The following is a 15,831-nucleotide window of genomic DNA, read 5'->3' on the forward strand; positions in this document are numbered from 1 at the left end:
ATAGAAAATTCCCCTGCCAAACAGCTAAATGAAAATCCCATCACCTCCCTCCCCTCCCCAAAAGCAGTAGAATGTTGTGATTTACAAATAAGTAAGAAAAATGATTTAAACATTTTTAAAGTCAAGTTTAGGAAGAGAAGTTAACCCAAGACAAATGGTACATTTGAATCCTGTAAAAAATAAAATGAGTATGGCTATGTCCAAATTAGACACTAGAAAGGAGAAGGGTAAGAGATTTTCGGGCTTGAACTTCCTGAATAATTGCCTCAATGCGCTGTTTGCTTTGTGTGTAGCAGTCACTCCCCAAATAGCCTAGAATCGTAGAGCATGTCCATTGAGTTCATCCAGACCAACACCGTTCCCAGGGAGGAAAACTGAGACCTCAGTGAGAACTATGACTTGTTCTCACAGGTTTTTAGCTGCATGAAGATTAGAACCTCAGATCCTGGGACTCTTTGCTATGAAACATCACCTATAAGTTCTTATTTTGGATAAATCAGACTTTATGACACAACTGTGTTCTGACAGAAATATGACTTAATGTAGTCTGAACCCAAAGAATTTCTCTCCTATCTGGAAGACTTAAGAAACAAACCAAATACACAGATCCTAGGAAGAACTAAATGATAATGTCTGGAAGAATTCATCATTCAAGCTTGTCAGGGAGTGTATTTTTTCTCAACTAAGTCTCCCAATGCCAAAAGCCAATAACAAGTCAATATCAGCACTCAGCAGTAAAGCTACTTTAACTCTAGAATGAGATCATTGGGTTCAATAGACAGACTCAGGTATCACTTAAAATCGGGCCCTCAGGCATGTAATAAACTTGGATCTTGCCTGTGTGTCACCATAACTTCTCTGCCATCCTCATGGAGTATGTGTGTGTGTGTGTGTGTGTGTGTGTGTGTGTGTGTATGTGTGTTCTTCATAAGCTCTGAAAATGGCCCAAGTAAATATCTGTTTAGGACTTCCTGGAACAGCTAAGAACCCACTCTAATCACTTTGAACTTAGATCCTTCAGTTTTCCACCCTTCTTCAGTATTCACATGAGAGCCAGAGTCTTATTCATTTATTCATTATGGAAATATTTATTAGAGGGTTATTAAGTTCCGAATCATTATGTCAGGTGTTAATGATGTGAAGGTAAAGGGAGCTTGAAGAGTGAGGGACTTGGCCAAGGATTACCCAGAGCAGACCCCATTCACCTCTCCTGTCTGCCCAACAGTCACTCTGTGAGCCAGAAATTACCTTATACTTTATGTTGTAGCCAACATTCTGTCAAGATCAAATATGTCCAAAAATGCCAGGTAACTAGATCTGACAGATAATTAGCTCAAATGTTCCTTTTTAGGGTAGTGTTGATAGCAAACATAAAATATTTGAAAAATCAAATTAATAAAAATGATGTATAACTAATCACATACTGGTTGCCCAGGGAAACACGGATCAGGTACATTTCCAGACCCCATTCAGTAATGACAGCATCTATTTTGATGGTCTTTTCCCAGTATCAACAGACACATATGACTTGCTGATGTCTTATATGACATGTGTTCAGAATGGGGAGCTGTACATCCCTTTCATTCCAATTCCACTTCCACTCATCTTTGTAAAGGATGAGATAATCTAGTGTGCTAAGCACCAACTCTTCAATAAAACACTCTAGAATGAGACTCTTTCAATTGTTTTACCAATTTGTGAAGGCCACATGAATAAATTGAATATATCGTGCATACAGCAAATTAAGAATCTCAAGAGAGGATAATTTGTTTCAAGTCCTCCTGTCCATCACACAAACCTCAAAACCTTTGTTACGTTATACATTTGTGAATGGAGCATACCTGGCAGATATATTCTGATGTTCAACCAATGCAAAATCCAAATAAGTCGCTTTGCTATAATATTACCACAGTTACAGCAACAAATGCATCTCTCTCCCTCTCATTTGTTTTGACTCTAGTCTTTGGTAATACAGTAATAACATCTTCTTTAATGGATTCATAATTTCTATTCCTTGGATTTGCATGTCAATCTTTCTCTCATTTTACAGATAAAGATTTATTAGATCACCTATTGTATTAGATAGAATTTTATAATGAAAAACAGTTGGCTCCTGTGTGGGTGGATGTGTGTGGTAGGGGGAGTGTGAAATCAAACTTTCTTTCAATTCCTAGAGAGACAGCTCTATTTGAATTGTTTTTATTGTTCTCTCTAGTTTTAATTTTTTAATGCTGATACTAATGGGCATTAATGGAAAAGTATTAATATGTTTTAAAAAGCACGTTTTACCCTTAATATGTAAATTATATAAAGAAGACCTAAATTTGTAAACATTTGAACAGTATATATATCAAGGCAAAGAGGATGGTTCCAGTAATAGTTTGTCATTAATTCCTCTCAAGAGTGTAAAGAATTTTTCTAACTAATTCAAATGTTTATTTTTAGTGAATATTTATTTAGTAACTGAAAGCTAACTACAGCACAAAATAACTGTATAAAGTTTATCCAATAAGACATAATATCATTTGACCACATTTTCAATATTTCATTTTGCCTATTAACAGCCCAAAATATGGCATTCATGTTTTGAAACAATGTCACTATTTGGCACAGAAGTCTATTTACACGAGAGCTCGTTTCATTTGCCATTTATTCCAATAACTTGAGAACAATTATTTGCAACTAAATCTAACGGTATTTGTACAAGTACTTTCAAGCTAAAATACTGCTAAAAAATTCCAACACACATGCAGTTTAATTTGTTTACATAATACCATATATTTATTATAAAACCTGTGACTCTAAGCGCTTTATAGGATCTGAATACAGGAGTCACTCTACCCTCTAACGAATCATGGCCACGTCTGACAGAGGAGACGCTGCTGAGCAGAAGAGTCCTGTGTTCAATGGAGTTGAAATGGGTTGGCTACTCAGACTGCTCAGGAATGTTACTGCGCCATCATAAAATCGCCCCATAGCTCAAGTCACACGAAACTGCCGCGGATTTTCAAGTATAAGCCCTTAGCAACCGAGAAACTGGTAGCACAAGCAGCATTGGCAAAACACACTCTGATTAGGCAGGTGGGCTCCGTTTTAAGCAAAGTCGATATTGAAACTCCAAACATACAAAACAGATAAATTACAGAGTGATTATTTGTCTTATAAAATGGTTTTCTGCTTTATAAAAGGATTCACAAGTTTCCTCTAACTGGCAGCTCTCCTAATGCATTTAAAATACAATTTAACTTACAAAACTTCAATTTACACGTGACTTTTTGCACAACCATTGTGAGAAGCAAAGTACACCTATATACAGTACTTAATTTTTCTCTCTCAGGATTTAGGTAAGTGTCTTATTGTCTCTGTAAAAGACAATTAAGCCAAAATGTTATATTTTAAGCCACTGAAATAGAAAGTAAATATTGCCTTTAAAACATGGATATTCCAGAAAATGTAAGTATATTTGTGATTTTTGTATTTACAATTTGGGAAGTCATCTTTACAATGTAGATCGTTAGATAGCACAAGTATATAGCTATCTTCAGGCCATAATATTGGTCCCTCTTCTGCAGAAAGTTGTTTTATTTTATTTTTGTGGGTTTTCTCCCTTTGTAGCTGTGTAACTCTAAAGAGATGTTAATGGTGGTTACACAGTAGCTAACCTATGATATATCAGTTTTATACTTCATTGCACAGAATCACCTTTAAAAACCCAACTTCCTGCATTTCACTGCTGTTCCCACTGTTTACTCTGGGTGATTGTCATTCAGATAACATTCTCCTTTATTAGCACTAAGCTCTCTGTGGGGGGGGGGGGTGAGGAGGTGGGCAGAGAGCCTGTCTACTGTATCTCTGTGCCCCCTCAGCACACAGCACAGAGCCTGGCACCTAGGAAGCAAGCACTCAAATACTTATTGAATGAATGAAGAAATGACTGGATTAGGAGAACTGTCCGGAAGGCTTCCTTCAGTCTAGCATCTAATCTAGTATGTTTCTGGAATGCATCCAATCAAGATGAATTTCCAGAGTCTGAAAAATCACAGAACCTCCCTCTTTTTCATTATACACTTTCTGTAAAATCCATAAAACATTGAGCCCTCGATGACATGGAAATATTTAGAAAAATTAAACCACCTTAGAGGTCAGAGGACAAAGCAGAGGAAACTGAAGGGTCATTTCCTTACTCACCAACTGCTGGAGGGAAGTAACAAGGCACACAGGTTGACGAAAGTCCAAAACCAAGTTAGACTTTTGGCAATTGCGTCCAGACTGAGAAGTGGTGCTTTTGAGTGTTTCAATACAAACTTAGACACAGGTATATTCAGAAACAGAGGAAGCAACTAATTAAGAGCTAGAATCAAAGTGAATTACCATTTGCCAGACATATAGATCTGTTCCAGGCAGGGCCAGGGGAAATCGTATTCTGTTGGCTGGAACCATTTCACTGTGCTGATGTTCATACCCATTACAAGCTGCATGTGAAATAAAAGTGAAATAGCAAAATCCAGCTGTAGGAGATAAAAATAAAAATCTTATATGTTTGAAAGCACTTCAGTGGGTAAAGCAAAACAACATAGTCAGTGGGGATGCTAATAAGTTAATCAAATTAAAGTGTTTGTGATTGCATTAAAAAACAAAGCTTCACAGTATATGATGTATTATGCCTTTAAATGAAATAGTCTGGACACATTCAAACGATTTCATCTTAAAACCTAATACAGAATAAAGTAAATATCTAAGAAGCATGAGAATCTAAAATTAAACCATAGTTATTAAGCAAAAGAGTTTATGAATCTGAGTTCTTCCAGGAGGCCTCTTTAGAGTCTGGTAACTAAATGAACAGTAAGCTATCTCTGCTTACAATTAATGAATTAGTTTTTCTATGGATAATGGTGTTTTACAGGAATGACTTTATTTTCAGGAGAATACGAACACTGAAGTGGAATCACCACATCAGTAGTTCTAGTGATAGAATGTCAACCAAAAAACTATCTTAATAGAATATGTATACTAATTTGCCTTCATAATCATTTCCCCAAATACCTACCTCTGTATTCTGCATTTATCATTGCACCAAATGAGAGCAGCCACGAGAGAATTTTTGAAACTCTTACATATATAAGAGGAGGTGGTTTCCAGAAGCTATCTCCAAGTTCAACTGGTAAAATACTCTTGCTCCTCTTCTATGAAATGTAAAGTCTCTGTACATTAACTTTCCTGTAGATCATTTCAGCCCACCATTTTCAATTTCAATCTAATGGATTTAAATAAGAATTATGATCTCTAATCAAAGAATGAACATTTTAGCTTGTCACTGTAGATATTCGGAGACTTTAGGGTATTAAAGGCATTTTTTTTTCCTGAATGTACTTTACATATATATATATATATATATATATATATATACAATTATCATCTATTGTTAAATAAAAACTATTTTGCACCAGTAGTTATTAATCCAAATAATTTGGATTTAAGTAATTTCTAATTGAAAGCCTATCTCATGAATTGTTTATAGTGACAGATAATAAACTATTAGTCATTTTAAAGCTTTAAAAGTAAGTTATCAGGATCCACTTCAATTTCCACATGATAATAAAGGATTATTATGTGCAGTAACCTATTTATGAAAAGGAAACAGTGTGCTTCTTTCAGACGCCATCAATTGCTTTAATAAGGAATTGAAAAGCCGGACTACTTTATATGCAGATCACCATTCCAGTTGCATAAGGATTTACAATAGACAAAATAAAACTATTTTTTTCTAAAGAAGGGCTGTTTGTTTAAATCACACAATAATATTTGCATCTAAAAATTATTTACAGGCTAATAAGGCTTCATAAATGCTATGTAGACTTGGTTAGTTAAAATCATTTTAATGCTAAGACCAAAACCAAAAGCTTGCTGAAGCTGACAAGGAAAAATTCAAGTAACCCTTGCCTAAAGAAGGCAGGAAAAAAAGGATGCCTACTTTCTTGGTTTAGGTACTTATTAATCAGGTTGGAGATGCAAAGAGTACATCATTTGATAGCACCCTGTTAACGCTTCCATAAGCTCAAGAAGAAAACGCTGCTTTCTCTGAAAATGTGAACATTGAGAAGGATTCTGAGTCTAACCTTTAATCCTAAAAGAAACAGAAACTAACGTATACATTTGTCTCTGCTGCCTTGAATTTGCAAAGAACTTACTTGGGAAGTCTTAATCTCACCTTTGAAGTCTTCCTTCAAGGTATGTAATGGCTCATATGTCTTTATTAAATGAGGTGTGTGGCGGCCTCTACTGGTGTGTGTTTATAGAAAATGTTTCAATAGGCAGAAAAAATACTAATTTCAATTAAAAAGTTAGAAATACAGACTCTCATTTAAATATATAAAAATATCTAATGCAGAAAAAATATATTACAAGTTGTGTAATGTACTCTTAATTAGGAAAATAATCTAAAACACTGACCATGTTAGTGTAAAATAACGATTTACGGAAGGGCATTAATTGTTCAATTCACTCTGATATTGGGTTAAATATATTTTATTAATGAATTACTGATCCCAACTGAGGCATTTTATTACCTCTAGTCCACTGTTAAGTCCCCTTAGTTGACTTAAATTAAATCACTTAGAACAAACCCAAAGGAAAGGAAATATTTTACAGTTAAATCTATAAAGTCCTAGAACTAGAATCATTTGATGACAGGTCGGTTTCTATAACTCAAGCAAACTGTACGTTGACTTAATATAGCTGACATTTCAATCTATTTTACAGTGTTTTTAATTTTAAAAATACAACACATTAAAATATGTTCAATTTATCAAAGCTAAAAGCAACATTTAAGTAATGTACTTAAAGTGCAAAGGCACTTTAACACAAAGAAGTGATGCCTAGTGACTATGCTTGGTAACTGAAGACGGAAATACCATATATCATTATTTACAAAAGAATTTATAGTCTCAAAAGATCTTTGGAGATCTTCTACAAAATACACTAAATATCCATTTTCATTTGAAAAGTTTGCTTACTCTTTCTTCATTCACTATAATTCCTCTTCCCATTCCCACACTGGAAAAATAAAAGAAGAAAAAGGAAACAAAACCATAAACAAAATATATGAAAAAAATGCACTGTAGAAACATTCATGTTCAATGATGATTCCTAAGGAGAGAAGGAAAAAAAAGGTGGGGGAGGGAGGAGAGCAAGAGAGAAATAATTTAAAGGAAAACTTGAAAAAGCAGTATCATTGCTTCACCCCATCCCCCAAACATCTTCAAAGTCCCCCATTGAGGCTGGGAAAGGGAGAACACAAACACACACGAAAGCAAATGCAGTGCTTCCAACAGTTTGGAGCAGCATCCTTTGATGCCAGAGGGTTGTAAATGATTTCCCTTCACAGCTGACTGATTGCAGTTTGTTTTTCCAGAACTTCGAGGTAGTCTGGTTCTGATTGCGGCTTAGCTTGCAGTAAAGGGTGGTCTGGTTTTGACTGCCCCACAAAGCATTTCCTGGGAGTTCCATATAAAACGGTTTTATTGATTCTGTCTTGGTTTTGGCGTCGAGATTCATACGAAGGGGCGAACTGCCTTTTAGGTAAGGTACAAAAGTTATAGTGGACGAGTCCTGCACTGGGGAGTTCCTTGACGCGCTCAGCGATATTCTGATACAGCAGCTCGGGCTCTCTTGGGGTGGCTTGCTTTTCTAGCAACTCGGTGGCACTTATAGTGTAAGCAAGTGTGGCTGGCTCTTCTTTCTTCTCCTCCAGGTTGCTGTAACTGAATTCTTGCAGGTTTCGGTAATAGGCCACTGGGTCTCCTTCCTTCTGCATGTAGATGGGGTTTTGGCACATCTGACCCACAGGTGGGGGGATGTAGTTATAGACGTGGCCGTCTGCTTTATCCTGAGTCTCAGTGTTATAAGACCCATACTGTAACTGGAAGGAACTTACATCTAAGTTGTTGGCACTCCTGGGAACACTTGGCATTCCCTTTCGGCGTTTCAGGACAAAGACGAATAGGCCAGCCCCAAAGCAGACAGATAAGATAAAGACAACCAGCAATCCTAAAATTAAGACAGAAAGTGGAACTTCAGTGTGTAGTTCAGGATAGGAACTGGGAGACACACTAAGTGAGCGAGGTGTGTCTGTGTTGTGATTCATTGACAAAATGGTTCCATCTGACAAGTTTGGACCGTCTGGACAAATAGCCTCCCTGCCCAGAAACTTCAGGATCTCCCCAGCGTGCTTAGCGGGAGATTCACAGGTCACCTCATTGATGATGACAGGGGAGTTGGCATGCTCTGTCCAGTCCTTTAGTCCCATGATGTCACAGGTGCAGTCCCACGGGTTCTCTTGCAGATCTATCTGGATAAAAGCCGGAAGCTGATCCAGAACCCCTTTCACAGGCAGGTGAGAAAAGTGGTTGTTTCTCAGATTCAGCCTGGTGAGGGCCGTGCCCCCAAATATATTATCAGGTAAGGACCGCAGCAGGTTGTTATTCAGAAACAGTAGCTGTAGGTTAATCAAAGCATCAAAGGTCAGCGGCTTAATTTCCTTAATGACATTATACTCTAAATAGAGATACTGCAAGCTCTGCAGTCCATCAAACATAGCCGGATATAGCACTTCAAGGTAATTGCCATTCAGATAAAGTCTGCGTAAACTGGTCAGGTTTGTGAAGGCACCTTCCTGAATGACTGCAATCCTATTGTTTCCTAAATGCAATAGATCCAAAGAACTGTATTCTAAGAGGTCGTTCTTATAGACAGTTTGAAGATAGTTCCCTGTTAGGTAGAGTTTCTTTGGACTGGTAGGTTTAGGCTGCAGGTCGGAGATATTAGTGAACTTCCTTTCTTGGCAGTTGACATTTAGACCGTTGTCCGAACTCTGAGAGGTGCAGACACAGCTACTGGGGCAGGTGAGGGGCACCGGGGACTTGGTCTGGTACACCATGATGGGTCCAAAGCTCTGCCTGTCTTTCGACACTGTGACCCGGGGAGTTGGGCGATTTCTCATTTTGGGTGGCCGGCTCGCTTTTGCAGCCCTGGTTGGGTTGAGAGCCGGATTCATTGTAGGTGACAGCCTTTGGACATGTGTGTCAGCGTGGCCGCCCCTCTGACCGGAGTCACCGGTACTTTTTCTGGGACAGAGGTCTTGCCTGGTCAGCTGGGTCACATCTTTCCCATGCAATCTGAAGGGAGTTTCACAGACAATCTCCCCCACAAAAACAGTTATGGTGTCCAGCCAAGCCTTGAGAGGAAGTAAGTCACAAGTGCAATTCCACGGGTTTTCCTCCAGCTGAATCTCCATGATGCCTCCGATATGCTCGAGGACGCCGGCAAAAGGCATCACTTTCAGCCGGTTCCCTCGCAGGTCTAAGTGGGTCAGCAGGACGAAGCGGAACACATTGCTGGGCAGAGACAGCAGAAGGTTGTCATTCAGGATGAGCACTTTGAGCTTGTTCAGTTTGCTGAAGGCCCCCGCCTCGATGGCACTGATGTAATTGTAGTCGGCCTGGAGGTACTCGAGGCTCTCGAGGCCCAGGAAGGTGTCCTCCCTCAGTACTTCGAGCTTGTTGTTGTTGAGGTGCAGCCTCTTGAGGGTTTTCAGGCCGCTGAACGCCCCGGTTCGGATCTCCTGCAGCCCGTTGTTACCCAGGTGGAGAGTAACCGCGTTGGAGTAATTGACGAACTCGTTGGGGTACAGTCTCGTCAGGAGGTTGCCATTGAGGAAAAGCTGATAGATTCGATACTGGGGGGGCTGGAGCAGGCTGACAGTTGTAAATCCTTTGTTTTCGCAGTTAATATTCAGTACGTTTTCCTTCTCTTCGCACAGGCAGCGGATCTTGCAAATGTCTTTGGCAGTTTTGCGACTCTCGGTCTGTAAGATCCCGGCCACGGTTAACACACTGAGGAACCAAACGCCGCTCAGCATCTTTAGGCACCGTCGGTGTCAGCTCAGGTACCTACAGGCAAACCTTGGGGAGGGGGGCAGGAGAGAGCGGGATGCGGGGGAGAAAGAAACACGGAAGCCCGATTAAAATGGCAAAGCGAGGGGGCGGAGTGGGACGGAGGAAGAATGCGGGGAGTGGACAGCACGGCAGAATGAAATCACTGCGTTTTTCAAAGCGCTTTCTGCTCTCCTCCCCTCCCCCGCAGCCCACCCACACACGCGTCCCGGAACACACGCTTGCACCTGATTTCCCGGCGGGTCGCAGCCAGCCGCGGAGTCATTAGTAACCGAGTTGTCCTACTAAATCCAGCCCATCTCCTCCTCCTCCTCCCCTGGGGTATCTTGAAGAGATCTCGGGCGGCTAGCCCGTCCTGGGCTCCCAGCAGAAATTGCTTTACTTTTTTTTTTTTTAACTGCGCAAAAAGGGGGTGGGAAGATCAGGGGACTGGCGGCAGGGGAAGGGAGAGGGTGGAAGAGCAAAGACAGCGCGCGGTGGGGGTTACTCACACATCAGGAGAAGACGGGACCCCTCTCCTCTGCAGTCCGCTGGTAGTTTAGCATCTTCGGAAAGAGAGGGAGAGCAAGGTAAAAGGAGACGCCGCTTACGGAAGGATGCCCTGCTTTCTGTCGGTGGATTAAATTTTGCTGGGGGGTGCGCACTGATTAGGAATCCGGCAGGCGGCAAGAGAAGAAGAGGAGGGTTGGAGCGGCGGGAAGCTGAGCCCACGGGGACCCGGGGGTTCGACTGAGCAGGGAGGTCGCGAAGCCTGCCGGCTGGGGCGGCGGGCGGCGGAGACGACCGAGACTGGGCGCGCACTTCCAATCCGGCGGCAGGGGCACCAGTGCGCCCGGCAGTTTGAATTTGAGAGGCTTTGCAGGTTCCGCGGGACCGGGCTGGGGTGACGTCACGGGGGGAGGGGGCAGGCTGGGGATCGAGGGCGCGCAGTGGGGGAGGGAGGGGCAGATGCTTCCCTTCCCTGCGAGTGGCTTTGCAAAGCTCAAATCCCGGCTGCGTCAGTTGCTTCTGAACTACTCCACCTCCAGCCCGGCGGGCGGCGAGTGGCTGGCGAGCTCCTGGAGAGGGGGTTCTCCAGGAGGGGCACCGCCGGGACTCCTCTGGCTCCTCCGAGTGGTTTCTTCCACCCGCCCCTCCCTCCTGGCTCTTCCAGCGGGCCAGTGTGTGTGTGTGTGTGTGTGTGTGCGCGCGGGGGTGTCTCATTCCAGATTCTCGAGCAGGGGTCCAGATCCTTCCGAGTAAGGGATGTGTGTGTGTAGTGTGTGTGTGTAGATGTGTCTCTTTGCTACAGGACTGGGGCCCGCCTGCCAAACTCCTAGCTCACATGCTCTTGGTGTGGAGAGTGGGGTGTGTGTGCACCGGTGTGTCTGTGTGGGAGGGCGAGGAGTTCTTTTGGGGGATTTATGCTTTACATACAGAGCTTTGTTTCAGTGCTGAGAGAATTACTTTCTGGGTGGTGACTGGCCAGATATTTGCCGGGAATCTGAAAGCCAGCTCAACGTTAGCTTATAGACTGAGATAAACAACAACAAAACCCTTCTCCCCCTGAGGTTTATACTTAGCCAGATAATGAGGTTTAAACGTGTGCTTTTTGCCTGAAGGAAGGAGAAGAGAAGTGGGTGTCAGACAGGCACTGCCAGGCTGAGCTTCAGCTGGGAGTAGGAGCCCAGGAAAGGGTGCTGAGCCCTCCAGGCTGCAGGGTCAGGGAACCAGGGAACAGAAGGCGGAGATGCAGGAAGACTGGCTCCTGAGAAAGAGGAGGAATGAAAGGAGTCCTGGCCTGAGACTCAGGAGACCTGGCTTCGGATCCAGCTCTGTTGCCAGGTGTCACTTGTTTCTGGATCTTCCCACCCCCATGGGCAAAAGGGGTGGACTTATAAGGGTCCTCCCAGCTCTGACATTTAATCGGATTCAGATAACCTTTCCCCGGCCAGGTGTTGGGTTTTTGCCTTCGGTATCTCATTTCTCCTTAATTATCTTAAGGTCCCCTGGACCCAGGAGTCTCCCAGTTGGAGTCCATTTGCAAGATGGGAATGTCTGCTGGTGCCCGAAAGGGCCAGGCGCTGCCTCTGGTGGGCATGGGGGAGATGAGGCAGCAAAAGCAGGGGGTGAAAAGAGAATGGGAAGAGGAAATGACCAAGCGATGTGCCAGTCCCGCCAGACACTTTAGTTGGCTCTCCCCGCCTCTTGGTCCCGCCTGCCGCAGTCGACACAGGGTCCCATTGCTGCACCAAGTGTGGCAGAGGGGCAATCGCATAGGCAAGCTGAGCCTTCGGAGAACAGAAAGCGCCCTGCTTCTCCCCTCCTCCTTCCCTAGGAAGCTCAGGTCCTAGGATTGTTCCACCCATACAAGTTCTTTCCTCCCCAAGAAGGGCTCTCATGGTTTATAAACTTAGGCACTAAAGCAACCTGTGGCTCTGGCCTTCTCCTCCGCAATTTGTCACGGGCGTTCTTCTTTCCCCCTGCTTTTCCTTTGGAGAAGAGCCTTGGGCCAGACATCATGAGACCCTCCCCATCCAGTAATTCTTGCTTCACCTTGGGCAACAACCTTTCCTTCCGGGCCCTCGAATTTCCCTTCCCTGTGCCAAAGGGCAACGGGAGAGTGACTGTCCACAGAGGGGGAGGGGGCAGCCCTGCGATGGTCTTCCACCCTCCATGGCAATTGCATCATTAGATGCGAGTGGGGTGATGCAGTGGGAGCACAATTAAGCTTCCTTTCATAGCAAAGGGGCATTTGTTTCTACATATTTCCAAATATTAAATATACATAGTTCCTAGAGAGATATGGTTTATTCATTCAGTCGTTCATTTAACAAACATTTATTAATTAGGTTAATATTTCATTGAAGTAGACGCCAACATGAGAGCTAGACAAGACCTTTGAAATCAGATTCATTTTATAGATGAAGACATTCCTCAACCAGGGGAAGTGCTGACTTGCTTAAGTTCAAGAATCTATAAAATTAGAAACAGAACCCAGAAGTTCTGAGTCCCAGGCCAGCAGTTCTCAAAAAAACAACTCCTGCTTACTGTGAATTAGACAACTATCTACCTAAACTTCAATAGTGGTGGTGTTTTACTTAAATGTGTTTTTTTTTCTAAAAATTGTATTTGAAAGTGAAATACCAAATATGTGTTTCAGTTCTCAAATATCGTAATTTCCTTTAAGACACTGATGACTCTGTCAATACTCCTTGAGGACAGAGCCTATTAGGAATTGGTGGGGGTAGATAGATGAGGGGGCGCTTGAAATTCTTGATACTACGGGGTGAGGGAAACGGAGCGGTGAGGGCTGGGGTAACGGCACTGGGGACCCCGCGGCGGGGCGGCAGCTCTCCCTTCCGCGGTTAGCTGCCGACACGGGTCGGTGGACCCTCCCACCACTCCTGCGTCTCCCGCTCGTCCCTGAGCTTCCGCAGCCGTTTCCCCAAACACAGTTATTGGGAACAAATCAGCCTCCACCCCGATAAAGCACTTTAAGGAAGTTTCCTCTGGCCCCGCGTCTCTGGAGGAGCGGCCGCGGCACCGCGCCGGGGAGAGCGGGTTCCTAAGGCGGCGGAACGGTGCCGGGTGAACACGGAGCCCGCGGGAGGCAGAGGCGGACGCTAAAATAAGGCAAACGCTCCCCGTCCTCGCGGGGGCGAGGGAGGTAGAAACGCGAACTCCGTCGCCTTGGTCTCACTCGCATCTTCTCGAGTGAAACCGGGCTCGGGTCTCCGGGGCCGCCAGCGGGCGCGGCGAGTGAGGGCGGGCGGGCAGTACCCCTGCGCCCCGGCTGCGAGGGGGTTAACGGAGCCCGGCCGGCCCGGGGAGGGGGCTTCCACCGCCCGCCCGCCGCCGCCTTCGGCCCCCGCTCCGGAGTCCCTGGCCCAGCCCTTCCCGAAGGGCTCTTCCCGGCGACCCAGGGGCCGGGCGAGTCCCCTGTGGCCGGGCCCCATGCACCGACCGCTCGCGCAGCTCTCCCTGCCCTCACCCCACACCGCCGCGACGGCCGCTCGCGCCGCCCTCTCCCCCGGGCCCGGGCGCCGCGTCCTCGTCGGGAGCGGTGGCCGCGGGGCCGCACGACGCCCGGAGCCGGACCACGCCCGCGCGACTGTCCCGAGGCCGGACAGCCGGAGCGGGGGCGGCGGTCAGGGGCGGCCACCCGCGCGCGATCCCTGGCGGATCGCGCCGTCTGCCCACGCCCGTTCCCTCCGCCTGGGGCTGTGGCCGCGAAAGTCAGGGGCCAGCGCGGAGCCAGCTAGTCGGCCGCGTCGCCGCGGCGCCCCCGAGTACTCAGAACTTACCCGGCGAGCGCGCCGCCCGGAGCTTCCCCCAGAGGCGCCCGCGGCATCCGCGACCCGGGGAGGCGCGGGAGGCTGCGCGGCCTGGGCCCGGCGCGGCCCGGGAGCGAGGGCTCGGGGGCGAGCGCGGGCGGCGCCCCCAAGGGCAGGCAGATCCCCACTGGAGCGGCTCGCCGCCTGGCAGCGCTTCTGGCAGGAAGGAGGGAGGGATCCGGGAGGGAGGAGGAGAGGAGGGCGGGGGCGGGGAGGAGGAAAGAGAGGGGAGGGCGGGCCGGCGGCCCCTCGCCCGCGCTTATCAATCACCCCGCAGATCAAATGTCCCCGCGGCGCACCAGGGAGGGGGATGGACCGGCCCACAAAGGAGCCGCTGCTCCGTTTCTCTGACCAGCGCCGCGGAGCTCTGCTCAAGCCTCCCGGCCCCCCTCGCCTGGAACTCTGCCCAGTCCCTGCAGCTTCCACCGGGGGCTGCGGATCGGACGCGGTCAAGTGAAATAGGATGGCACTCGGTCAGGACTGTTTGCTAGGGTACACTCTGATCACAGGGTGGAAGTTACGGACAAGTGAAAGCAGCCAGCCCTCCGAGCCGGACACGGTCCGGGACGGCTGCCTTCCCTTAACTAGTCAGCGCCCGGTCCTCGCAGCTTGCGGGCAGATCTGTAAGGACCTCCTACGAGGACGGTAAACACGGTATTTCCATATAATGTAGAGCCGGGCGAGACCAGTGCAAACGCTTTCACCAGAGCCAGCCCTTCGCAGCATTCCATTCCCTGTTTCCGTTTGATTCTTTTCATTCTTCATGACGTTGCCTGGATCTACTAGAGCGGACTTTGGGCCACCCTCTCTTCCCTTTTCTCCTTTCTTTGCACTCCTGTTAGTAGTCCAGGTGGTTGTGTTTCGATAACGGGAAGGCGCTCTGGGCAAGAGTCACTGTAGTTCTAGAGGGAGCTGCGGTTTTCGCCCAGAGCGTTGCGGTTCCCTCCAGACCCGCTTTCCCCAGGGCCTCTCCTCGCCTCTGCCAGGGTCTTAGGGAGAAAGTTGCAGTTGTGTAAAGACTGGAGCAGGGAGTTGATTTGATGGCACCGAGACATTTCCCCTTCAGTCGTGGAGGAGAGCAGCCTTAATTAAAGTCGTCACCGTCCCCTGTCCTTTTCATACCCCCTACGGAGTCTGTAAAACCCCAATTCTTGAGAATATCCACCACCAGCTGGGTGGCGGAGAATAGGAGGGGAGGGGAGGGGAGGGGTGCAAAATTAGAGCAAAAACTAGCTCTGGGGCTAATGAATCTGCGTTGGGATTTGTCTGTTTCGAGGTTATTTCCTATACGTTTAACCCACGTTCTCCTGGCACAGACCTCTACCTCATTCTTCTCCTTACCCTGGGGAATCTTTTGTGCTTCTTCTTTCTCTTCTAGGCTTTCTTTTCATAATGGAGACCATGCTGGGTCTTTTTAATAGAAAATTACTGATAATCTTATATTATGCACATATGCAGAGTTTACCTTAGTAATAGTCCAAAGAATTATCTCTTATAATCATATCTCTGAGGTTTTAAGGATCATTACTGTTCCTTTTACTTCAGTCCTGAGAAAGCCTTTTTGA

The 15,831-nt window shown here is 46.0% G+C and overlaps 1 protein-coding gene across 5 annotated transcripts; it reads right to left on the reverse strand.

The window, feature by feature from the left end:
* Positions 1–2,374: 2,374 nt before the first annotated feature.
* SLITRK2 (SLIT and NTRK like family member 2) lies at positions 2,375–14,418 on the reverse strand. Of its 5 annotated transcripts, none has more exons than XR_012329410.1 (3): positions 14,237–14,418; positions 10,442–10,495; positions 2,375–5,254 (listed from the first exon to the last, which is right to left on the reverse strand). XR_012329410.1 is itself a non-coding variant. In XM_073799653.1 (3 exons), exon 3 carries the CDS (start codon positions 9,914–9,916, stop codon positions 7,379–7,381), a length of 2,538 nt encoding a protein of 845 aa, XP_073655754.1. In that variant the 5' UTR covers positions 9,917–9,959; positions 10,442–10,495; positions 14,237–14,418; the 3' UTR covers positions 5,423–7,378. The 5 variants fall into 5 exon arrangements, 4 of the variants coding, with proteins under 4 accessions (XP_073655754.1, XP_073655753.1, XP_073655752.1 ...); XM_073799653.1 differs by lacking the exon at positions 2,375–5,254 and adding an exon at positions 5,423–9,959; XM_073799652.1 differs by lacking the exon at positions 2,375–5,254 and adding an exon at positions 5,423–10,347.
* Positions 14,419–15,831: the final 1,413 nt, after the last annotated feature.

The sequence above is a fragment of the Tursiops truncatus genome, chromosome X (assembly GCF_011762595.2).
Source record: "Tursiops truncatus isolate mTurTru1 chromosome X, mTurTru1.mat.Y, whole genome shotgun sequence".
Lineage (NCBI taxonomy): Eukaryota > Metazoa > Chordata > Mammalia > Artiodactyla > Delphinidae > Tursiops > Tursiops truncatus.

Bases quoted from the DNA above. Each gene is read 5' to 3' on its own strand.
- SLITRK2 (XM_073799653.1), bottom strand. From the start codon at position 9,916: ATGCTGAGCGGCGTTTGGTTCCTCAGTGTGTTAACCGTGGCCGGGATC.